Here is a 26,452-nt window from a genome sequence, read left to right on the forward strand (position 1 = left end):
CTTAGATATCCACCTCACTTGTTTATCTTTGAATTACTGCGAAACAGGAAACTAGATTTTACCCAGATTTCTTCTCTCGGTGTCTGACACCGAATCGTGGCAGTTTAAACTGAGCCAAAGACGGCCATCTCTCTTTACGTTTCACTGGTATGAAAGAAGACGGGAAACGGTTCGTATCAACAAAATGGAGCAAAAAAAAAAAGGAACCGCAAATGGATAGCAGAAATCGATCGCACGGTGTTTATCTTGCTCACAGTGTACAGACACGGCGAGCCCAATGAGAAGCGCTGAAAAACACGTGTTCTTGTTGGTCTTTTCCTTTAAGGTTTCCTTCGTATGTGTTTTAAAAGATTTGCGAGAGAAATCTTGGGATCGCAAGCCTGTCTGTAGCTTCTGCCTGGTGTGGTCACGACGTCTGTGCAAACAGTTAAATGCTTTTTGATTAGCTTAATAGTTCGGCTGTGGTCTGCGGCATAAAGATAGAATGATCGCCGGGTGTGGGCTACGAGGACTAGTGCTTGTAGTTACACGTATCATTGGGTAGCGACGGCTGTACAGAAAGGAGGAGATGCGAGTCAGTGGGTCAGACATCCTTTGATTTTTCAAGAAAGCAGCAGAACAGAGCAAGTGGGGAAGATGTGAGTCTGAAAGAGAAGTTGTCTACTGTGAATGAGTGAATAGTAAACTGTCTGTACTCTTTATCCGCATTCTAGCATAACCGTCCCTCCTCCTCCCCAAGTTTTTAATTTAAAGATTAAAAGCACTTTATGGGAATGCAATAACTGCACTAGCACTCGGTTTGTGAGATGAAAAGTACATTTGTGTGTGATAAAGGCATCTGTCTGGGTTAACATCAATTTTTATTTATGATGTTTCTTTTTTCGGATCCATACTACGTTATGTTCAAAGACTCAAGTACGCTTTTCCCTTCTTCACCGAGAGAACGAGAGAAAGAGAGTAATTGTGTGTGTGTGTGTGTGTGTGTGTGTGTGTGTGTGTGTGTGTGTGTGTGTGTGTGTGTGTGTGTTATATTATTGGCAGCTAATAGCATTGTCAAACTGTGAATAAAACAGTGATGCACACATACAACCATATTCTCAGGGGTACACAGAGACAAAAGCGAAATGAAACTCGGAGCACCCATGGGTAATGAAGTGAAAAAATGTTCCAGAAAATTTAGTTTCGAGAACCAAACAGACTCCCGAGTGTAAAATATACTAATGTTCTGATGGGGACGGTGGCAACATTTCACCAGCTGATCGAAAGTCAATTTTCTAATTTTCCCAAAAGCACTGAAGTCTTGAAAGGCAGTGGAGAAGTAATATTCCAATCCACGAAAAGTCACTTGATACAGTCTGACCCTGTGCTTATAAATTGTAACTTGCAACCTATCTGCGACAGTAGATATTGCAGTGAAATAGTTCTTTGCTTATCTCTGTTTTCAGTACACTTTACAAATAGGAACAAGCCTCTCTTATGATTATTATTTTGTGAAACAAATTTATAAGCTTGAGCAGATAAAGCGCAAGAGTTAATTAAAGAATTATGATTGCAATTTTAGCCACATGGTCACTCACATCAAAACAAATTTGAAAGCGAATATACTGAAGTACATGGCTTTCATTAACTGAGGTATTTTACTTTTAAAAAGCTATCCCTTAAATAATATATATGTTTGTTTTTCTTTGCTGTTTTAGACAAAATAATTATTTCTTCGTGGAAGATATATCTCCCGAAAGTGAATGAGATGTCATATCAATAAATCGCATTTAAGCAGTTAGAGTAAAAGTGTTTCGGTTATAATCAGATTTGGAAACCTGATGTCGTAAATGTAATGTTTGCAGATTTAAAAAAAAAAAAAAAAAAACTATTTTATTCATTTATAAGACTATGAAACTAATGATGGTAATTTTCTTATCTAATGCTCAAACACTGGTATAGCTGCATCTGTTTTCACTCTGAAACGCTGTTACAATTGCAAGTATTCTAGAAACGATGAGCTCATCCAGAAACAAGCCCTTCAAGCTTCACTGCATATAGATGAGGAAAAAAATAAAATAAAAATGGCGACTAGCGCTTCTCTTCCCGGAAGCGCTTGAAAACAAATTGTCAGGCTCGAAGTTTGGCCACTGGGCATGACAAAAATGGCCTCCAACAGACTTGTGCCATATAATCTTCAGGAAGCGTGGCGTTCTTTCAATTGTTTGTCAAGAATGACACAGTCTCTGGAACCTCTTGCGAGGCAGCACGCGCCCATCATTGACAAATCGGTCAGTGAATTTGCCATGTCTGCTCCGACCATTTCCTCCATAACCTTACCTCTGATTATCTATCGATCCAAAATGCTTAAAAGTTATCGAAAGAATGCACGCGTCGTTTACTTAAGGCATAAGGAAGGAAGGGAGTATTGGGATGGGAATGGAAGATGGTGGGTAGATGTGGGGTCTCAGGGAAAGTGTTCAAACTTCTCTCAGAACATAGAAAAATAAACTTAGAACCACAAGTGCGCTGAGAAATGTTAGTCGTCATAACTGCAAATTTGTTAGACACAATAAATTTGACATCCTTGATAAGTGTAAGCCCTAAAATTTATCAATCATTTACAAATATTTTTAATGAATGGTACTATTTTACAAGTGAAAATAAAATAATAACTCATGCTTTCAAGACATTTGAAAATATACTTAACAGTTATTTTCATTTACAAAGTGTTTTACTTTCATCTAATGATGAAAAATGGCGTCATACGAAATACATGGTCAGGCCTGAAATTAATTTACAGCTCACTCTTGTACTCTGAAACTGAATCCCTGAAAAACCAGGAAGTACTTATCTTGTCCGCCACAAGATAAAATCATTATCTTCAATCAAGTTGATTGACAACTAGAAGGACGTTAATAGCTCTGTATTGGTTCATCAGTATCCTCGCTGCGACGTCACCATCAGACCCGTTTATGTTATGCCTTCACACAGAAGGCAGAAATGTCTGGGGAGGAAATTGGCGCCGTATGGACAGGAAATAACCAGGACGGGAGAGATTATACTGCAGGAAATCTACAATACCAAGCCTCGTGTCCTCCATGAATATCTTTCTGGAAGATTCGGGAGAGGTGAGGCAACTGATCTACTGCAAGAAAACAATGCGTCAATCAGTTTTACCTTCAGAGAACCCCAATGCCATGTGTCATCAGGGTCAAGTCAAAGGTCTAGAGCAATTTTTTTCTCCCAGTTATCAGACAAGGGTCAGTATATAATACTATTTACCAAAATCTTGGTTTATATCTCTTTGCCGATTTTGAGCCACACGGCTGTAAATATCATCATGCACAGAGAGAGGTGAAACTCGTGATGTCACGTTTGTACAGTGATATACCTGATTATCACACGGTCCCTTTATTTCCCACCGACCTAAGCTTTCACAGCATAAACAAACTTATGTACAATTATGGCACCTAAATTTGGAACTTTTTCTGTTTGTGAAGATGTTTCTATATCGTGACCGGAAAGGATCGGGTTCAGACTGTTTCAGCATTTGTAAGTATGACTCATCTGTCACGAGGGTGATTATCTTAAGGCATGCTAACTTATACGTATTGGTAACAATATCTGTTCACGAGTAATGGAGAATGCTTAGTTTAAAAAAAAAGTTTACATAGTTCTGTATGACATGGCCTTAACACACCAGTCAAGCAATACTCAGGCTAAAGACTAATGCATTATTCAACAAGGACCTTTCCCACAAACATGTTGTTTGAAGTTTGAGAAGATCTAGCAAACATGAATATACATGCTTTTTGTAACATGTCGCAAGTATAAAACTCAGTGGAGAATAAATCTCTACGGAGTTTTCATTGTATTGACAAAAAAATAAGTGAATTGTTGGTAGCAAACATGCAGTATGATATGTAAATGAAACTGTGCTTTCTGATAATTTTCAATTTCTTGTCTGATATAATTCAGTTTTTTTAGTCATTTTTTGTCAGTCACGTTAATGAGAAATAAAGACATGGGTCATGTCACCGTTCAGATGCCACTCAAACAATTAGAAAATTGTCGTTATAATGTTAAGGAAGAGATTTGGTAGACCCTACCCAATATTTCTGGCTGGCAGCAAACCGGTAGTAAGCAGTGCTTTGATCCTGTGCTGTTGAATTCAGATGTACGGTATGTTCATCCACTTCCTCTGCACCTCTCTTACATTCACTCCTAAGAGTTAAATTTTCTCTAAACCTTAATAAAAATGAAATTAGAATAGCTTCTCTCTTCCTAATTTCTTTATTTGCTTCCTTCTTATCTATCTTTCTTTCCTTGTTTTTATATTTCTTCTTTTCTTGGTGGGGCGAAAGTTTTTTTGGTTATCCTATTAATGATAACTACATTACACCCTTAAGATTTACTCTTCAGTTGTGCACTTGCAAACTGTTTCATAAATCTTGAAGTAGATTTTGATAAAAGCGACTGGCGCACATTTGTTTGCATTAAGAGGCGGAAATCATAGGAAACTAATATTACGCAGACTGCAATAAAAATCTGGCAAACGGCTCAAGAGTATTGAACCACATAACACATTCAGTTGCTGCCTATGAAAAGACTCCACCCCTGTAATTAGAAATCTCTGAGACAGCGTTCTTGCCAAACACACTTTCCAAAATTGAGCGAAGAACCCTGCAAAACCGAAATCAGATTCAGACTTAAAATGTCGATCTCGGAAGGAAGAGCGAGACAATCGAATTCGAATTCTTTAAATTGCATTCGTGGGGCCTGGCGAGCACTTTTTTTTGCTTGACGATGAACCCGCGTTATTTGAGCGGAACCAGATGACAGGAAGAGTATGCGCTTTTGATAAAAGAAAAAAAGAAGGCGGCAGAGTTGTCCTCTTAAGCAAGGTTCCTGTGAACAGTACAAGTAGCCGGTGAATAGCATGTGTGCCTGTGCATTTATGTGCGCCTGCAAGTGGAATCGAACTGTGCCCAAGAATGTGTCTTACTTTGTTTTGCATTCGATCGTGCGTGGGCGTGCATGTGTAGAAATCTACAATATATGTTAAGAGATTCTTTCACGCATATATTTTATGATGATCTTAGGAAGCAACTTTATGTGTTAAATTTAAAGGTAATCCCCGAGATTGACAACTACACCCTCGACAAATCCTTCTTGTGTTAGTGTAAATATGTCGGTTTTCTGCATATCTGAATATATGAAGAGGGATCACTGTGGTACATACCGCTGAGAATGCCTGAATTCACTTGTCACTTTTTTTGTTTATCTTTTGTATTGTTTATGCATTCTCTGTTTGTGTTTATCACCGAGGCCGTTTCGCGTCGTGTATGCGTCGTATAATAATGTTATTAAAGGATCGATCCTTTATTACAAATGTCTGTGCATTTCGGATTTATGGAAAGCTTGTAAAAAACTTTCACGTAATATCATTTTGAAAGGAAACAATCGACATTTTCCAACAATCTTCTCACGTAAGGTACATTACTTACAATGTATTAGTTTGTCCCCATTCCCTGTTTTTCTCGCCATCTTAAGTACTAGCCAGGGTATCTCTCATGCCCAAGCTGCCTTTAGCTGCTATCAGCTGCTGTAGTTTTGCTGTCAGGGTTTGATCTATTACTTCATTTTACTAGTCAATCGAATTCATGTCCAGCGTCAGTGTATAGCTAAATTGTGAAACACTTGTACTTAATGTCCATTAACGGGACAAGCTGGCAGCTCATGTTCCGGAATATATGTATGCACGTTTCCAGTGAGGGGGAAGATAAAAGTAATTGCTTCCTATTTGTTCCTTTTTATGTTTCTCTCTGCGACTTTGATTTGTGACTACCGTAACTATCTCTCTCTATCGCCTTCTTTGTGTTCGCGAGCGCGCGCGTGTGTGTATGAGAGAGATACATCAAAACTTGTTCTGTGTACTGTGCAAGTCTTCTGCGTAGTATTGTTTTTTAACATCTTAGAACTTAGGAAATAAATGTCAGTACTAAACATGCTTTGAAGTAGCTTACAGCAATCAGACATAACCTGTGACCTTCGCGTAATCAACAGGAATATTACCGCGAACGTACATCCATCAATACCTGCCACACTGCTTCATTAAGAAAATACCAACAATACTTTCTGAAAGGTAAAGAAAATAAAATCAGACAAGTTAAGCAATAAGAAACATTCCTCAAAAAAGAGAAAGTCAGCTAAGCACAAATCAGCTTAGAAAAAGGCAAAAACGAGAGTTCTGTTTCAATGTCTACGTTATTTACAGTTTTCATCGTTATTCTTCTCTCAAATATTGATTCTAATTACTCACCACCGCTTTCGTGTATTTTATAGTAGTTGTCACTTAAAAACAGCTGTACTTGTACAAGCATGGCTAGTTTCTCATTTGAGCTACAAAATTGTCGTAAGGTTGTAATCGTTTGGTTTTCCGTTAATGGAGTTTGCGCAAACATTTCTAATATGTTTGCTAGAAACATAATGTGTAATGAAAACTTTCAAATGATGTGAGCCTATTTGGGCTATAGGAAAAAAAGAAATTGGAATGAACTTTAACTTGAAAAGCAAAGGTGGAGTGTTGCTGTTGTTTTCTGTTTGAGGAAAATATATCACAGTTGAGCAACAGTATGATAGATAAGACAATATTAAAGTTGTTTTTGTTTGTTTTTTTTATTGGGGAGGGGGATGAGGTTAGCTTAGCTACATACCATACTATTAAAGGAAGCTGAACTAAACTATTTATTTGTTATTATGTTTGCAACATAAGTTTTTTAATAAATTATTTCTTATCCACTTATACCCTGATAATTCATCTTCTACTTGATCCATTAGCATATCATACAAAAGCATACACTGATATGTGACTACTAAACATACACCGATACATCTCTGTACAACTAAATATAGTTTTCTATGTATGGAGATAGGTGTTAGAAAAAACTTTTAGTATTTTAAGAACTAAGTGTAAAAAACGCAATAATCTTCGTGGATCTTCTGAAGTGTGAGCAAAGCCTCTTTATTGCTATCGATCACAAGTCAGGTCCGTTTTTAAATACTGTGACCAGTGGTGTGCATCTCAGACAGGATGCAGAAATTATTTCTGGTAAATGGTCTCTTAGGATGTGATGAATGAGCTTTCTCTGAAGAAAACTTTCTGCGCAGACGCCGGAAAGGTTCTCAAGAACAAACTACTTGCGGTGTGGTGTATTCTGAATCAGACAGACCCATACAACATCAGAATTTGTCCCGAGGGTGGATGTGACCTTCAGTAGGGTATTAAGTTCTTATGATGACTAACGAGGTGCAAACAATGATATATATGGTGTGATAAGGAGGTAGAGAAAGAGAGAGGAGAAAAAGAAGAAAGGAAGGAAGGAGGAGAACATGTAAACAATGTTGCTGTTGCAGTAAGGATGTCAAAGTCACGAACAAATCACGAGGAAACAAATCTTTCTTTCCCTTCTCAAACATATTTCCGCAGAAAACGCAGCAGCCGTGGCTACACGAAAACAAACTCTTGTTTTTAGTTCTGCTGTCACTCACGATGCTAGCACCTCATTACCGTTTTTGTTTGTTTCGCCCCAGAACGTGCGCCGTCACCGTGACACGCTGATGTTCCAGCACAAACCGGAAGCACTTACCACAGTCGTGGTTATCGAGCTGCCGCCTTTCTTCTGTCAGCAATGAATGCTTTTTTGAGAGCATCTGAATTTCCTTCAAAATATTGAAAATAAACATACGAAGCAGTGGTTCATTCGGTTTAAGAACGACATTATTGCCGAATCAGTTCATCGCTGCGTTTCAGGTTTTGATTTCTAAAGGACAAACTTTTAAAAACTGGGAAAAGAGAAAACAGCTAAGAAGAGGTGGAGGATCAACCATAACATCCCTCTGTTTTTCTAAAGTTAGAATGAGCTTTGTTTTATTTCTATATCTTTCAATGTGTAAATAACAGCAGAGAGCTTGGATTTACAAAAAAATCACCAGAAGCAGAGGTCAAAGTGCAGTGCTCCGAATTTATTTACAGAGTTCAAAGGTTTACTAACGAATAGTACAATAAGTTTAACAAAAACTGTCAAATCATATTGCAGGTGCCGGTGATTAACAAGACACATGCACACTTCAACGGCTCCGATACTTTGACCACACCGAGGTCTTTGTTGTTTCCTCGCTCGACGAGTGATGGACCCACTCTGGTGTGGAAAGAACGTATTTAATGATAGGTCACGTGTGTTGAACCTTTTGACTGTAATGATTCTTTCCTAGACCACAGGTTTTGAAACATGGTAACTCCTAGTGATAACACACAGCTCTCTGACATGGAGTGAAGCTAGTTTTAGCAACAACTTTCATGCTTGTCTACTTGCAAGTCTACTGCCTTTCAAACTCGTCATTCCAACACATTAAAAGCTTCCAGAAAGGTATAGAACTTTCTGACGATCATCACTTGGATGCCTCTTGGTGCATGGCTGACAAGTAATTAAAAATGACTTAGATGTCATTTAAATTTAAATCCATGATAGGCTGAGGTACATTGAATTCTGTGAAAATCCAACTCAATTCTTTGAGCCCAAGAAAATAATTGTAAAACTCTAGCTAACCAAGAAATATTCTAAGACGTAAAATAACCTTTTTCTTGTTAGCTGTCGATCCTGTATAGTGAAACCAATTTAAATAGGTTTAATCTAATAGAGTTTAGTCGAGGAAACACCATGCCATGTTGTTTCCTTCGTTTAAACGAGTCACAGCAGACTGCCACTGGGTAATTTCCTGTTAGCATTAGGAACTTCCGCAACAGACTTCTTCCAGACATGGAGCAGCCTCGCAAGACATTGGATATAGCTCCCAGCTCTGTGAGGAAGGCAAGCGTACCCGTATCTAGGAACGTATGTATTTCTCATTTGCTTCAAGGGTGTGAATCGCACATGACGATAACAAACAACCTCATTATTGAAGGAACACAGCAGCAGCAGCAGAAGCAGCAACAACAACAACAACAACAACAACAACAACAACAACAACAACAACAGCACCACTACCATCACCACAACCACTACCACTATAATCTCGCGCTGGAGATGAAATAACCGCAGACTTAAAAGCAGAATGGGCGATAGGATAACCAGTGTAAAAATTCTGTTGAAAAGAGTTGGACATAGAAAGGAAAGTATAAGCGCATGGGACAACCGAAGAAGGCTGCAGAAAATTTTTGCGGCGAGTTTTTTTTTTATTATTCTATATAAAGGAAAATGCCTGTAGGCTAGTTTCCAGGGACAGAATAAAACTAGCATCCATCATGAATCACACTGGCTCCAGCGGAGACGATCCCACAGCTCGTTCTAAATCTTTACAGGTTCGTGCAGTCAACACACTCTTTGCTATGTCATGTGATCAAGCCCAGCCAAGGAAGTGTTTTTGTCACAATGACATTTTCTTGAGCAGGAAGCTGAAGGACTGAAGCATGACCGTTGTTTTTCAGTTTAGGCTTGCTGTCTTCAGAAGAGACTGGCACTGTGCAGGGTTATAGTAGTAGTGGTACTCGTTTACTGTTAACGTGACAGAGTAAGAGAGAGGTACCGATGCAGATTTATAAAATTAGAGAGAAAGAGAGACAAGCGTCTCTTCAATCTTCTTTTTCGACAAAGCTTAACATTATCAATAGCTAACACTGAAATATAAGAAATGTTCTTGGTCTCAGTTTCAACGAATTGATAACTTCGCTCAACGCCAACTCAAATAACATGATGCAGCAAACTTTCCCCATGCCGCCCATAATCGTCACCTCCATTTTGGAGAGCACATCTTTACTGATGAAAATCAACTTCACATATGAGCCGCAGTTGTCTTGTTAGCTACCATTCCCCAAGGTTCGTGTCGGCGAGTCGCGCTAAGAGACCACCGCCTGATGATAACTTATTTGACCTGATAAAGCAAACTGGACGAAGGATGAGGCTAGGAAACGACCATCCATCACAGCATTGGCTGGGCCGTCTTTGCACGCTGGGCTGCGGTGCTTCGGTAGACCACGGGACGTGCAAATTAGGAGATAGAAGCCCAGTAAGCCAAACAGTTGCCCCACCAAGCACGCAGGTCCGACAACTCAGTGCCCGACTTTAATCAAGTAAAGGCCGGTCTGGTTATCGGCACTGACGCGACGGCGAGCTGATAATTACCCAGCTTCTTTCCTTCGATGTTTGAAGCAGCGGTACCTGCCAGTAGTTAATCCAAGAGACTGTGAAAGCATTGGCAGACTTGCTTCTGCTTAATTTCTGTCGGGTCACAAAGTTCGCACACCCATATTGAAAGAAAAATAAAAGAGAGAGAGAGGGGTTGAAAGTCCAGTAACCACAAAGCGTCCAAAAGGTCATTTAGAACACCCAAAACAGCTACATGGTTTTTCTTGTTTATTTTATTCCTCTTTTCTTTCTTATCAGTCATCACCAAGAACACTTGCACATGAAAGGATCAGGTGCTTGTTTCTTCTGCCGAGAGTGTTGCATTCCTTTTGCGTTTACAGTGCGAAAACATAGTTCTGATGTCCGTAATCTGTGCATTCCCATTCAAATATTCCCTTTATTGTCAGGGAAAATCCAGGGTTAGCGGTGGAGGACCAAGATTTAAAGGAGAACGATAACTAAGGGTCTGCGTCATGCAATAGTTTGTCTAGAATGTCCAGGAAGCTGGCCGATAATGGAAGCACTGAGATGTAAGAGGACGAGACAGAATGTCAACAAATTCCTAATTTTATTTCTGAGCAGAACATAAACTGTCCTATTTTTACCATTTAGCCGAAGATAATGAATTGATATTAGTGAAGTCAGCTGAAGGTCAGAAAAGTGTCTTGTGCATATGTTGCTTCCAACACCATTACAGGAAGCCATTTATTACCAGCTTAAGCATGAATTTCATCTCACAGACGGAGTTGTTGCTTGCATCTCTGATGTTACAGAGCTTTTTTTACTGGCGCCTTGACAGGACTTTGTATCTCTCTCAAAAAAATCTCAAGAAAGTACGACTGGTAAAACGTTTGACAAACGAGGACGTGGTGAAAATTCTTGTAATTGATGCTGTCGATATAAAGACAAATGTGCATTAGTTAATAATGAAACAGTATTTAATAAATTAAGCTAATGTTTAAATTTGTATTGTGAGATTGTCTATGTCTATATAAACACCTGGCAGTTGTATCTCGCGTTGTCCGGTTTGATTTCTCTTGTGAGCAATTCCAAATGTAATTACATTGTCAACGTTTTACTTTATTTGAATCAAGCATTTTCATTTCAGTAACATGCTTGGCTTTGGTGTAGCAAAGTAGTGAAAGACTAGTTCCAATAATCAGATGCGTGTGTTCTGACGCTGCTTCAATTTCTCTGTGCTTCCGATGCTTATTCTTCATTCCCTTTCTGCACTAGCGAAGACTGACAGCTCTGCTTTGCTTCCCTGTGACCACTGACCAAGCACAATCTATAACCTTCCCTTCAACAAAAAGAGTTCTAAGATCAGGAAATATCTTTACCTCTCCCTATCTTTCCCCTAATTGAATAACCTATGAAATAAAGTAAATATCAAAGACTTGAAAATATAAGGTCACTGCTAGTGACGTCAGGGTTTGCCGTGGGTCATTTCAGTTGGAATCACTGGTAGCATATAACGTGCAACACCTTTAGTCTAAAGTAAGAAAGGTGAAAACTCATTTGCTTAATAGCCACAAAAAGACATTTTAACTATGTCCGAAAAAGTGTAGGAATTTAATTTATGTTTCGTAGAGTAGAAAAATTATTTCATGTGGTCAAATTAATTTTAAAATCTGCAAAGAAACATTTTAGTAGGCATAACAGTATGTGTACACGTGAGTGGGTATGCACTGGGTGTGCTTGTTTTAGAGGCAGGAGAAAGGTAGAGGTCCTGATTTGCTTAAATTACGACGATGAGGACAGTGTCGTCCTGGGGTCCAGAGAGTTAGTAGAGCAAAGACACATAGTTCAACAAGGTGTAGCGTTGGAGTCTTCTCGCCCCTCATTGGTCAGTCGTGTATAACTATTTAATGTTTTATCGCTCTCTTCTCTGTTTCTCAGTCTCATAAACATGGCTGGTTTTCCAGACTTTTTCCTCGGCACGGCTGGATCGAAGTACTAGTCAATATTAGTCTTCAGTAGCCCCTTTGGTATTTGTGAGTTTATGTTTGATTGTTTATTTGTTTGTTTGTGCATTTGTGTGAGTGACAGGTAGTAGAGAGGCGGGAATGGAGGAATAGACGCACAGACCTAGTAGTGGATAGGGGCGCAGATAGAATTAGCCTCCCTGAATAAGCCTTCCAATGAGGAAAACATTTCTAGAAAATAGTTTAGAGTATCTATATTAACGGATTTATTCGTTATTAGTATAACCTGTACATGCTCTTTGATTTATTCCTGCATAGTCTACATAAATTTCGATGCACAATTAGCCCAAATGAGTTTTAAAAAATACACTCTACGCCATTTAAACGTACTCAGCCTATGACATCAGCTTATGTAAATATATTTATTAAAACCCGTCTTAGAAGGAGACATTCCATAAAAAATGGATGAGAATACCCACGACATCGGCAAATAAAAGCGTTCTGTAGAATGCATATAAAACAGTGACTATTAAACGAATGAAAGGGCTGTCATTCCAAGAAGTCTTCTTCGCCTGTTGGGTCCTGCTGTTTTGGAAGCGATGAGGGCTTACAACGATTGACCTGGCTCTCGCCTGCCATGCTTTTCCACGCAGTGTTTGCCAAAAGTCCCGCTAGTCATCGCCTGTCGGAGATAACCGCACAGAGGACCAGACGTAAAGTCTGTAACCAGTTATTATAACGGAAGACTGTCCAAGAGATAAAATATCCCTTGACTGTGCACGAAGCTATTGCACTGTGTATGGAACCTGGGACGTCCTCGGATCAATAGATGGAGCTGTAATTCTCGCAGATCGAAGAGATTCATCGAGGATAAAGTTGTAGATATTTTTTATGAATTCAAGGAATCTACTTGGGGAGGCGGTGATGTCACCTTTATCGAGGCCGTCTCCGTTCTTCCCACCTCCCGTTTCGTTCACGGACTATAAATCCGGCTTTGTCGATCTTTTTCGAAAGCAGATAAAATGATCCGATTCTCGTTCAAATTATACCATTTGACACGGTGACCTTTCATCGGGCAGAGACGTTTTCACTGAAGCAGATATGGCCGCTGCCCTCCTAAAGTCACTGATAATATAACATTAATAGATCACTGTAAACATTATAATGACAAAAAGTAAATTTTTTCATCACAAGCAAAGAAAGACACGACAAAAGAAAAAAAGGAAACAAGTGTTCATAGGAATATTATTTGCCTGGATCTGAGATCTCTAACTTAAATATAGAAACATATAAGTAAGACAAAGTTTTGTCCACTCAGTCTTCTATAAAACTACTAATATTTACGAATGAGGTAAGAAACAGAGTTCTATTATTAATTGTAACTGAGAGCTATTAGTAGTTTTAAAGGAAAGTTTATAAAACAATACCTTGCAAAATATTGAATAAAAATACTAAATGGCTATATAAATCAACACTGGTTGTGAGCTTTACCGTTTAAAACTGTTTTAATGTGTATTCTTCCGATTTTAAGGCTAACTGCTTATTCATGCTCGTGAATTCTCGTTTGTATTAAACCGGGTGTGTGTTAGTGCAAGACCATGCGTGTGTGTGTCACGGACGAGGGACATGGTGTGCAGCCGGAGCACGACCCAGACCAGCCAAGCCGGACATGTTGAATGAGTAACAGCGAGAGCATGAGTGATTGTTCCTTTTACAAATAGCTTAGAATATTCTAGTAGGGGATAGTGGTGTGGTGTAATTAACCGTCTTCAACCAACTTTTCACTTCCCGAGACACGGCAGGTGTCGAGACACTACTTGCGGGAAGTTGAGGCTGTTTTTCCAAGCAACGTGGGGTACACTTCTTGTATACCGGATTCGGAATTTTATCATTTTGTTAAAATGCAGAAACCTTCTTAACTCCTTTAATAAATTGTTAATAAGCACAACCTCTAAGCCTAGGATGGCATATAAATCGTGAAGGGTTCATCAGACGAACGAACTTTGATGGCTTGGATATTGCTGGCCGAAAAATTGTTGTTGCTAAGAAACAAGTCACCCGTCCCTCACTGGCGGCTTCTTCTTTCCTTAGCGGATATGCGTTGGATATATGTTTGTCTTTGTCCAGGAACAAAATAAAGCTCAGCTGTCAGGGCGATTGCGTGGATGTTGAGCGATCATGTGAGTGACAGACACATATAATGTTTGTCCGTGTGCACACTGATGAAAGTTTGAAAGTTTTCTTTGCAGCTGGCAGATTTCGATCTATAACAAATTAAGTTAAATTTATCTATAAAATCTACACTTTTTTGGAGATTGAATCGATAATGCCCTACATACATTATTGTTATTGCATTAATGAAAAGAGGTGGAAAATATAAAAATTTAAGTCTAAAAAGTCATGTAGGCTGGAGTGAAGCGATGCAAGGTGCCCTGAACACGCACACTTCGTCCTTCTCATGGCCTCTTCTCTGTGTAGTAATACCCCGACTAGCTGTGGTCGGCAAGGATAAATGAGTTCACTGTAGTGACAGCTCATATTGGCTTAGCTCGAGTCACGTGCCTCGATTTTGGGCGCGAGAGCCTCTTTATCGAAGCACAATCTTCCCTATGAGGTAGGTATACAACGGCACGTTTTGCTGTGACGACTCCATACACCGTGGCTGACCAGGAAGAGCAGAGTCAGGGGAACGAGGGTCCCACACCCTCCACCGTTGCCCGGGAAAATGAGCGCCACAGGCTCTTATCTTAGCGGATGGATTTACGAATGCCGAATATTGAAATGTCAGCTTTGTCTATCAGTAATGCAAAGAAATTGGATGCACTTTTTTTCCTCGCGTCAGGAAAGTTGAGAAGACGTAATGATCATCTGGATCGCCTGAAGCATCGATATTCAGATGAAGGAGTAAAGGGGTCTTTTACTAACGGTTACTGCTGTCTTGTCAACAGCAAAACCCATTAAAGGCTATGATCTAGATCGTAAGGTTTTATTGCACTGTTTTGTGAAAAATGCCAGCGCTTAACATGATACGATCACAAGAGGATGGAAGAGCAGACAACCGTTTATGTCAGGTCAGACATGGTACAAGAATTAGAAAACCCTGATGGAGTTCACGAACGTGTCCTGTGGGAAGCTTCGGCAAAATATTAAAAACCAATTCTGGAACTTTCACAAAACTTGATGTCGCATCTAATCGGGTTTCAAATACTTCAGTGGGTAAACACACACACAGACAAACACACGCGCATAATCAAGTAAATCCTAGTTTATTAATGTTACGGAAAATAAATGAAGCTTCTCTTTGCCCAACTAGTCAACAGCTTTAGCGCAATTAATCTTTGCCCTAATTAATGTAGCTGGTAATTGCTATCTAATATATGGAAAATGCCACAGCAAACTCCCGAATTCGCTTCGACTTAGAAAACCTGCAATACCCAAGTGATGCTAGAGCCTTCAAGGCCCTAGTTTGCATCCCTAAACACGTTGGACTGTGATATAAACATCCTTTCTGAAAATATCAGAAAGTCGCAACATTCAGATGGTAAAGAGGCAAAAAAAAGCAGAAACAAAATGGATCACAAATTATTTAGTAGATGCTGAATACTGTAACGACCTGTACGTCTTCCAACTGATGACAGACACCATCATCCTCGAAGCAGACTCCAAAGCAAAACCGCAGACCTACCAGTCCTACATAAAAGGTTTAAGCAAATGAGCGCACTGAATTTCTATTTTATTTTACGATAAATTTGGAAATATTGATGTTAATTTTGAACATCGCTCAAGTTATCGTAGAGTGAAAGGTCGATGAGTGCAATTTAATTGAATAACCAGCTGGGAGATTTTCTTGCGGCAACTGAGGATGTCCGTCTTGAGCACCCTCCATCACTTGCTCTGTTCAACATCTATTTGGAGAACATCTTGTCGAAAAGACCCCTTCACGACTATCACACCTTCATTTCCATCGGTGAGGCTCCTATGCAACACACGCTTCTGCAGATAACATTGATTGGTGAAGGCATCAACAGAAAACTGCATGACCTTGCCAACAAACTGAAAGAATGTAGAATGGAAATCAGCATTGACAAGAGCAAGTCGTAGTTAACATGAGTATCATAGCAAGCAGAAATCTTTTTAAACAAGCAAAATACAGCTCGAGAAGATGAACAGCTTGAAAGTCATCGTTTCAAAAGACGGCGATTGCACGGCAACGTCCACTTCAGGATGGCAAACAACGACAGCAACGATGGCCGGGCTGAGCAGTATTGGTTTGGTCATAAAATTCGGAACAGTCTATTTAAGAATGTTCTCCTGGGTACCTTGAAAGATGGTCGATGCAGCGGAACAACAGAGAGAAAGCTGGCTAGTTAACAGAGAAGAATAAACTGGTCAGGCAAAGACTAAGTGGCGAACCTTGTCAGTCGCTGCATTGATCGAGTTACTCCCCCAGCGACCCATATAGTGGCGGACAAGAACAACCACGTCAGCTAGTATATGTCAAGAGATGATGATGATGATGATGATGATGATGATGATGATGACGACGACGACGACAAAGGACGAATCTTCCTGAATGATTCCGTTTTTGTCCTTGCTCTACATTTATACAATGCATACAAAGATATAAGCCTAGGACATGTCCACACACATTCACAAGCTTTTTACCCAAATGTTTGTCCCTTGCACTCAGATCCCAATGCCAACAAGCCACAGGCTATCAATTAAGACTGTGTACAATGTTCTCAAAATTATCTCATTTACACAAGGTGGTCTAAGTTTTTGAAGACAGAGAGAGGACCCTTGACTGATTTTTTATTGTTGGCTGATTCTATGGATGTGGTGTTTTTCATCATACATCTTACTGGCACTAGACAACCTTTCAATAATCAGGCAAGCATCCTGGAAAATAAAGCTAATTGAAAGACATGTCAAGATACAAGCTTTGTCGCACAATATTACCCCATCGCGTTATTGAGGATCTCATAATTTCTTTTCAAAGTATTTTTTAATTTATTTCTAACATTTTTCTGCACGAAGCTAAAAACGATTCAAAATTACAATTCTAAATTTAGCTGAACCGATGAGTTCTGAAATGAAAAGGCCACGGTGTTAACGAACACCATATTTGCGTTCCAGCATGGGTCAACGCCTTTAAGACAAGTCGTACTGGAAACTCGGAGAACTAAGTTGCGATCAATTTCCCGTCCTGGGTTTGCAAAACCAGGAAGCCTTTCTTCGATGCCCCGGCCTCCAAGCAGCTGTCTAACAGCTGTGATGGTGAACATGCTACTTCACTTAGCCCACCCTAAAAATCTTCAGTCTTGGGGTCCTCACCTGAGCTAACATTCGAAAGGGCCTTTCCGTTTCTTTCGGTGACTGAGAAGTTTTGGCTTCGTTCTCTTGGGATAAAGACATAACGGTTTCGGATACGATTTCAGAGTAAGCAGAAGCCATTGACATTAACAAGAAAAGATGTGGGAAAAGGTTTTAAAATACGTCTATTCTTTTTTTATTTTATTGTAGACTTATATCTAAAGCATCACAAAACTTATCTTGACCATTTTTTTTAACAGTAACGGGACCCAGAAAATAAACTTATTCAAAAAATGACCTATGTGTCATTGGCAATACTATTATGCTTTGATAAATCTTGTGACTACCTTTACCACCCTGTTAGGACAACAAAAATATAGACTTTAGTGGGAAGCTGTGGCCAAAATATCAAATCATGAATTAAACATGATAAAGATGTAATAAAGAAACTGAGATGTATACTTACCATGTTGACCTCCGATATACTGTCAAAGCTTGCAAGGATAACTTCGATTCCTATTTCCAATGGAGCACCTTAAATAATAATAAAAAAAAATATTTTACATATTTATGAATACCTTGCATATTAGCTTTATATGAGTGCGACCCATTCGTCCATTTGTCTAATGTTATCCATCTTATTTTAATCACTTTCTTCCTTACATAATATTACAGACAAAATATAATGTCTTTTCTAATTTTTTGTAAATGTTTCATTGAAATTTATGAGAACCAGATTATTCTAGCAGGGTTCAGCTGAATAAAGTATCGGCTCAGAGCAATGCAAACAAAGAATCCCATAACTACATTCGCATCTGTTGCACTGACTCAAGAGGATGTTTAAAGAAAAGTAGGCGTGGAAGTCGAACATTAAACTTTGTAAAAGAGTTGTCTGTAGTTTTATGTGCAGACACATCAACTGTCTGTCTTAAGCACCAGAACTGCTGCTTCTATTCGTTTCACTAACTCGTAAAACGTGTTTTCGTAGAATAAAATCAAAAGTTAAGGGGAACTTGCTATGGCCTGTGTTTTGAACCCATTCTTGTTATAACCGACCCGAAAACATTTCATGGGCTGACATAAACAACAACGGCATAAACATAGTTTCATCACGCCGAGGTAGAGACCTTTGCACGCTTACTGCGTTTCTCTTCTCATAAACACTCTTTTATCTCGCCGAGGTTCAGCGAGTACTCATGGTTTGCTCTCTTATTGTCGACTGTTTGGTCCTTACTTATTTCGTCAAAACCAATGCATTTGTGGGCGTTTCCAATCGAATTATCAAACATCATTCACAGACAAAGCTTTAAGTTATATAATATATAAAATATTACATTAAATATAAGCATTAAATATTACTATCAAATGAGTAAGAGTGAATGTGAGAGGTTAGTTTAAATGAGGAAAGCTTTAAGTCTTAACGACAAAAGATTTCTTGACAAGTTCTAGGAAAGTTAATACCAACAGATTTATCTATTTTCATACAAATACAACGAGTATCTCTTTATATAAAAGGGAGTAGAAAATTAAATAAAAATAAAAGAAGTCAAAAGACTACACAAGTCTTAAAATTAAGAACAGCACGAATGTTTTCTTCTTTTAGGACCTGCAGAAAATTCTTATGACTTATTTTTTTCTACGCTCATTACAAGATATAAAAATCTACAGACTTCCGATAAAGTAGACATCCCTCTATTATGCTTCTGACCCTACATACATCAGACAGAGATAAAAAGACCCCCGCGGACAGCCAGGAGGCAAGGAAGGATTCTTTGATGTTTTTATTTCCTTCACCATTATCAGTCTCACTGCTATCCTTTGACGAGCATGTTCTTACTGAGAGATTCAAAAATGTCCAGTTTATTAGCAATTACCTTAACACTTGTGCTGACAACTTTTGAAACGATTTACTGTGAAGAACTACTCTGGCTATTTGAACAGAAGCTTTTGAAGACACTCGGGGCTATTAAGTAGCGGGATTAGCCGTAGGCAATTTTAGATGGAGAAAGTCAGTGAATAAAAGCAATGTGCGAAAAATTAAGCTTCCAGATGTAATCGAGAAGAGTAAATAAGGAGGATTCTTTCGTTGATTTTTTTTTTTTTTTTTTTTTGGCTGCGTAGATGTTGCTTACTTTAAAGTTTTCTTTACCTTCCTAAGCAAGCTCACCCGCAGGACATGTCTGAAAATAGTACTTCTAGTCCTACATTGAAAAAACCTAGCACTCACTTATATATATAAATGAATAACAAAGCTCTGACAAAACCTTTAATGCAGCCTACACATCTCTTCTTCACAGGACTGATTGCTAAACGGACAACAGTCATTGACAGAACTCTTTGGACACAGTGTAAGTCTTCCTGAAATGCATTGTGGAACATATTTGATAGTTTTGCAGGTTTCTAATGATCGGCGACTTCTCAAGATCACAATGTCAGCATATGGACCACATGATAAATGAAGGCCTTCTTCTTTAATCACGCCTGCGTGCTTGTGTATGGCACTAAGAACTCTTTGAAGTTTCTTCCTGTGTCCAAGACATGACGAAGAACACTTCTGCTATCGCATCTCGCTTGCACCAAGAGTGAATTGTTAAGAATGATATGTTTCTGAAACAGATCTGAGACATCTTGTGGCAGGTCCTGTTTGTAAGACCACCCACAGAATCGATCCCCTTTCTATAGCACTAGGAAATGACAGACTGATAAATCTCTGAGAGCTAAAACATCGCCACGAACAGCAAATAAAGATCCTGCTTACTATTAGCCATGAAGGGAAATGCTCGCTCGACTCATCATCCTTAAGTTTCTGAGTTTTGTTTTGGGTCCATCATCGATTTCGAACATTCGAACGATTCAGAGTGAGGTCAGGACCCTCTGAGAAAGCACAAGCTGTGTATGAAATCAACCATTTTTCTTACGAGGAGAAGACGCCTGGGGTCACGTACAGCCAAAAGAAAAACACAATGTCTGCATTAATTAGAGAAGGCTGAATTTAGATGACAACACAATATTCCTCTCTTTTTCTTCTGCTGCTGCTGTAAACTGATCACATTCATCATTAGTTATTGTTTCTTCAGCTGGCTCTAACTCCTCATGGTGCCTTCTCTAATATGAAAGATGGCTGTTAAAGAATAATAATATAAGAAAGGATTTATTTCATTCAGATGTGTTAAGGCCAGGGGTGGCCCAATAACTAGGAGCCACACACGACGAGAAATGCCAAGTATTGTATACTAAGCGAAACCATCACCCTCTTGGAGAAGGATGTATCGCAGGAATAACACGGTATATTGAGTACTACTATCATTTAAAAAATACAATCCTAAATTTGTCTCTCCTTTCTCTCCCGCGAGCAGCAAGCAACATAATAAATAAAGAGGAGTGACATAACTCAGGGAAAGACAGCTTTTACGGTGAGTGGCAAGCTTGTTAGGTTTTTATTGGCATGAGTGGTGGGTGTATAGCGGTAGGCTGGTAGGTATTTTCCTCCCACGTGTGGTCAGCTGGTATGTTGGCTGGCTGACGCACTGGGTGACTGGCTGACTCCTTGACATGCCACGCTATACAAAGTCGATGCGTATTCACTTCCTGTCTCGTCCAGCAGACGAAATAAGAGACAGGAGGAGCCCGGTAACTTAATTCTCTGATCGCGCAGGCTGGGAAACCGAGGCAGCCTCTGCCTATCAGCAAGGGTGTCAAAGGAAAACCTGAAGTGCAAACATTCGTAGTCTGAAGTGTGCTCTTGACATCTAGTCTCCAGCGTCAGAAATACTCCCAGTCTGTTCCATTTCGACACGACTTATAAAGCCTCCGGGATTCTTTGCATTTTCGTCCAAGCTTGTCTAGCCTGCTTGGCCAGCACGTGGGCAATGGGCAGGTCCTGTGGCTGACACAGGAGAATACACGCCTTCCTCCACAGTGTCTGCGGTTGGATCAGAACGTGCCTATGGAAATAACGTCTGCCTTTCCTATAAAACTTTAGCAAAGGGCACAATGATGAAGCCACAACTAAACTCAATGCTTGGTCAACAGGAGGAAGGAAAGGTGGAGGCAGGTCGATCAAAGACGATGATGGCCACCGCAAGCCTGCAGTATTAGAGCTGACAAAGTATTTTAAGTCAGGTCAGCGTTATAGAACATCCTGAACGTACATAGCAAATACAAGCAATTATAATGGAAATTGTACCTTTAATAAAATATGACATCGATGAATGGCTACAGAGGTGGTATAGATGAAATAGAGGGACCTAACTCCAAGCGATCAAAGCGTCGATGATCAGATGCAGCTGTTCAGGTTCATCGTCAAGCCGTCAACTAAAGGCGCAGACACATTGGCCTAAGCAGTTGTATCACTTGCACGTAGTATTACCGTGAAGGGGTTGTCAGTAGTTAAAAGTCAATTAGTATTTCTTTTAGAAATTTTTAATGTTGTCATGATGTACAACACATCCTGAGAGTGACAACAAACTGACTAATCTTTATATGTCAATACCTTTTTTTTAAATTTTAGAGATAAAAATAAAAATCAAATTGATATGTGCCAATCTTCTCCCCTCCATATCCACTTGATGTCACACTTCTCTCAAACAATCAATCAAAGAAAAAAAAAACTTAAAACAAGCACTCACACATGAAGTACGGGCGCAGATTTTTTCCATGATGACCGAGCTGTAAAAGGAAAACATGGACACCACCCTCACAAAAGCTGTCCCGACAAAACCTGTGGTTCTTACACCTTACTTTCTAGTGACTGAAAGGTTAAAAGTATAAAAGTCTTCTGTCATAAATTACTAAAGACAAGAGTTTGCTGATTCTTGTTTTATACATTCCCTGTACAGAGGCCGTGACCTCCACAAACTTGGAGTTTCCAGGAATTGTCAGATAATCGAGCAGTTTCAGATTCGCGAGAAAAGAAACTATCCCGCGAGCTGTGCAAATCAGTGGACATCCTGAGAACCATCTCAGTAACTCTCTCTTCGTCACCCTGAGCCTTGGTCAATGTCGAGTTGATCCACAATCCTCTAAAGACGTCTCTAAGACAGCGGCTCCCCGCACACGCAGAAGCGAAACGATTTCCTTTTCATCGTTTATTTGAGCTCGGTGTTAAGCAGAACCAGGACTGGGTGGGTTTCAACCACCAGTAAACAGGTCTGGTCAATGGTCAGCGAAATCGTCTACCACGAGTTTGCGCTCGCTGTCTCGGGTCATCAAGATTAAGAGCAAACAGTTGGAAATAGGTCCAACACAAAGAACTTGAGTAGGCCATCAGCACCTTCGCGAACTAGAAAGTCTGAACATGATCCAAACTGTGGAATCTTCCATCAGAAAAGCTCAATGGCACAAACCCAGTGCAGTCGCTTCGCACAGAAAGTAATACTATTGTCAACTGGTCGGGCTTTCGATGTCAGATTCTAGGGCAAGGGCTCTTGCTAATGAGTTTTTTGCGTATCCTTTGATCCTTTATTGCTTTCTCTTAGCAAAACCTTTACTGATCTCATTTTAGAAAAAGGCATTAATAATGATCAAACGCACGTGTTCTTAAGTCTTCGTTTTGAAATTTTCAGGTACTCATTGTTAGACAAACTAATTTTTATTACAAATCAAGATTGAATACACTTAGAATATTTTGGCAAAATTAGCTTAGATATTTGAGAACCATTTTAAGCTGGAAAAAAGACAAAATATACTTTTATATAAGCTTTTTAGCCACATAATTCGATTATCTTTTGAATCCTTCTTGTTCTGTCTGTAGTACAATAATACAGAATTGTATCTTGGAAATAATTGATTGTTCTTCATTAGCATGTTAATATATATAGTTTTTCTGTAAGTTAAATAATTACGTTGATATAATAAATGTGCATGTACAAATTTCAACGATTATTTGTTCTTGATACTTTGGTGCACTTTGAAAGCACTTTGTCATACGAAACCCTTGTGGGAGTGTGGCCTCTTTCAAGTCTGTAGTTCTTCCAAAGACCAGACCAGCCAGTAGAACAGAGAAGCCAGGAAGCAGACTTGAGTAGTCGCAGCACTCGAAATTCCTTCAGTCTAGAAGCCGATATTTGGGACCGGAAAGAGCTTGCCACAAGCTAACTGTGATGTCCAGTCCAGAGAAGGGGGTTAAGTCTGCTTACTTTCACCTTCTGTTCACAAAGTCACTAATGGATAGACATAGTGGCAGTCGACGATCCCAGAAGAGCTAAACCCTAACCTTTGATTTTGGCAACCTCCACCAGTTTTCGTTCCTAGAAACATCGGGGGGAACCCCCAGGGAGGGGGAAAAACAGATTGCCTTCTTGGCTTCTTGATGAGCTATAAAAGCTTTTCTGGTTCGCACCATTACCCAGTGTTAAACAGTTCAGTTTTGAAAATTGCTGAGACAACCATACAAAGGCAACAAATATAATTTAATTCTGCCTGGTTTCAGTGTAAAGAAAGCAGAAATAGCAACAACATAGAGGAAACCATTCAAAAATGTTTTGCTTCAAAAACAAAACAAAATTAAACTGTGGGAGGCAATGAAGGCGCTGTCATTAGCAAGCGATGTAGACATTTGTCTGTGTCTCTTTCACAGCATCATTAGTTCACGGTCCCTCTGCTTATCTGCTCCTTAGTTTATAGAATCTGTGAAAAAGCACTCCGGGAAATGATCTTTGTACCGCTCATCTAAAATCCATGTGCTTGTTTTAGCTTCCCAGAAAATGTTGTCATTGTAATAGAACTTGTTTGTCACAAATCCAGGTAAACTTTTATGGTCTTTTGCTCTCCAAGTATTGAGACACTGGTGTACTCTTATACGAATACATCGAGCAGCCCTTCCTTGTATTGAAATACAAAATATCTATGGTCCTAATCATCCAGTCTCTTTCCTCCTTGATGCTAATTAAATAGTCAGTGTTTGTAAAGCGCCTACTTTAGCAAGAACAGTTGAAGGTGCATACATACAAACACGCAAACGCACATATAGACATCCATACAGGCAAGCAAAGACACATAGAGTTGGAGTGTAGATTTTAAGAAGGAATGGTAGACAGGCAGGAGCAAACCCCATGAAGCGCTTGTAACAGAGAATGTTAACTGAAGTGAATGTGTTTTCAGCCACTAGAGTGCGCAAGGAAAGGAGTGATGTGACAGATTTACGGTTTCTAAAAATAAAGCGAGTACCGTTGTTTTTAACATGTTGAAAAACATGGTATATTCCGAAAGATTAGACAGAAGAGAGTTTCAGTAAATGCGAAAGACAACAGGAAAAAAGAAACGACATAAATATCATCAGCTGAAAGATGCTTTCCAGTCTGGCTACTGCAACATAGTTTATAACAGATTATCTCACCAGTACAAGAGACAAAGTGGTACATGGACAGAGTTCAGTCAAATATGAAAGCCAGGTTTCTGAGATAGTAAGAAATATGAATTGTAGTATCATCGATTTGGAGAGAGGAGAAACAAGTAAACTGAGGACGTTGTGTGTCCACAAGAATGGCGTCCGCCTCGTCATCACTGAGTGCAAACCATCCTCTACAATGTCTGATGAAATCAACGAAACAGATTGTTTCGTGCTTTGAATTCTGATATAACAACTTTATTTTCAACAAAAAGATGTTCATGACAACTTTGCTTCACATTTTGTTGCCGATTTCCAGATCTTTTTACCGTGATTAATTAAACCACATAAATATGACTAGAGGTAGATGCCGTCTTGGGAAACTGTGTTTATTTCCTATGTTTCTATAAGCTTCAGGCGGTCCTACTGTGCAGCGGTTAGTGCCTGTCGCCAATACATTGAAGATTGGCTGCCCTGGGTTCAGATCTTGTCTGTGGCACGATGTTCTTTCTCTGAATGCGGCATCTGTTTATTGTGGCTCTGCCAAAGTATATCGTTAGGTGCTGGGTCGGTGTTAAATACCAATTCCTGCCCTCCTTGTGTCATCTTGAGGGTGTGTTATAATAATCTATGACGTGTGGCTTTTTGTTGTGGGCGAAACTGCCAAGATAAAACCTCAGATGACAGTACCGTGTTAAAGCATTCGATCCCTTAATAATGAATGGATTTATGGAGTCCTGGTCATCCTCTCAAAAATTCTGAAGAGTTTATTCCCTGTAGACACTATGCTTGGACATTCTAGAACTGCCTTGCCAGGTCAATGCATTCCAGAAATACCCACCAAGAAATCATTCAAAAGACGAAAAAAAAAAAGGAATATTTGAGTCCAGCTGAAGCATTTTGGCCACCGAACTCTCTGTCTTCTCTCAGGGCTAACTTTAGTCGACACGCGAGGGGACACCACTCTAGGATGCGATGCAGCGAGTGGTTGGGTGACAAATGACGACGTTTATCTGTTCTTTGCATTCATGTCGTAACAGCTCATTTTTGTAAGACACTCCTTTATTGGACCTGGGCACGCCTGGGCGTTGTGTGAGACTTCTCGCGCGGTGATGAATGGTGGGCTACGCCTCTGAGTGAGGATTCAGAATAACCAGAACTGCTTCTTCCAGCTGCTACTCGCATCTATCTGAATCAGGATAGCTTCTTAAAGAACACTTGTCTTGTTTCGATCACTTCATCCTGAGTTTGTGTTAATCCGGGTGGATTGATGGCTTGAATGTAATTGGCTGATGCCTCGTTAAAGGGTATTATAGGTTGTGTTATTTTAGGTCTTTACTCTGGACTCCTCGGTCGATACTGGTTCTACAGGCACTTCTTTAGAAATATTCAGATGCGACTTAATGACGAATTACAATGCAGCATTTGTTTTAAAATTTTCTATTTTCCGCACAATCTCGCGGCGGTTTTTGTTTTTTTTCTTTTAATGTGGCGCTCGCGTACAGACCTCAAATGGGTGGCTGCGATTTAAACCTTGTCCACGTGAAACAATAAATAGAACATTTTTCTTTCCACCCATCTCCCTCCTTCAAACACCTGAAATATTAGCTTGTTACTTTTAAATGTAATCTCTCATGACAACATTGTTATGAAAATCGATAACTCAAATAACTCATTACATAGTCTACAAAAGTTATCCTAGTGTAAATGACGTGAGTATT

At 39.5% G+C, this 26,452-nt stretch overlaps 1 protein-coding gene across 1 annotated transcript in view; it reads right to left on the minus strand.

Annotated features, from left to right (window-relative positions):
- Nucleotides 1-26,452, minus strand: part of LOC112560694 (gamma-aminobutyric acid receptor subunit beta-like) — a 59,277-nt gene that overhangs the window by 29,106 nt on the left and 3,719 nt on the right. Inside the window, exon 3 of the mRNA XM_025232710.1 lies at nucleotides 17,871-17,938. Coding sequence (XP_025088495.1) covers nucleotides 17,871-17,938 — 68 coding nt within the window. The remainder of the gene's footprint in view (nucleotides 1-17,870; nucleotides 17,939-26,452) is intronic.

The sequence above is a fragment of the Pomacea canaliculata genome, linkage group LG3 (genome assembly GCF_003073045.1).
Source record: "Pomacea canaliculata isolate SZHN2017 linkage group LG3, ASM307304v1, whole genome shotgun sequence".
NCBI lineage: Eukaryota > Metazoa > Mollusca > Gastropoda > Architaenioglossa > Ampullariidae > Pomacea > Pomacea canaliculata.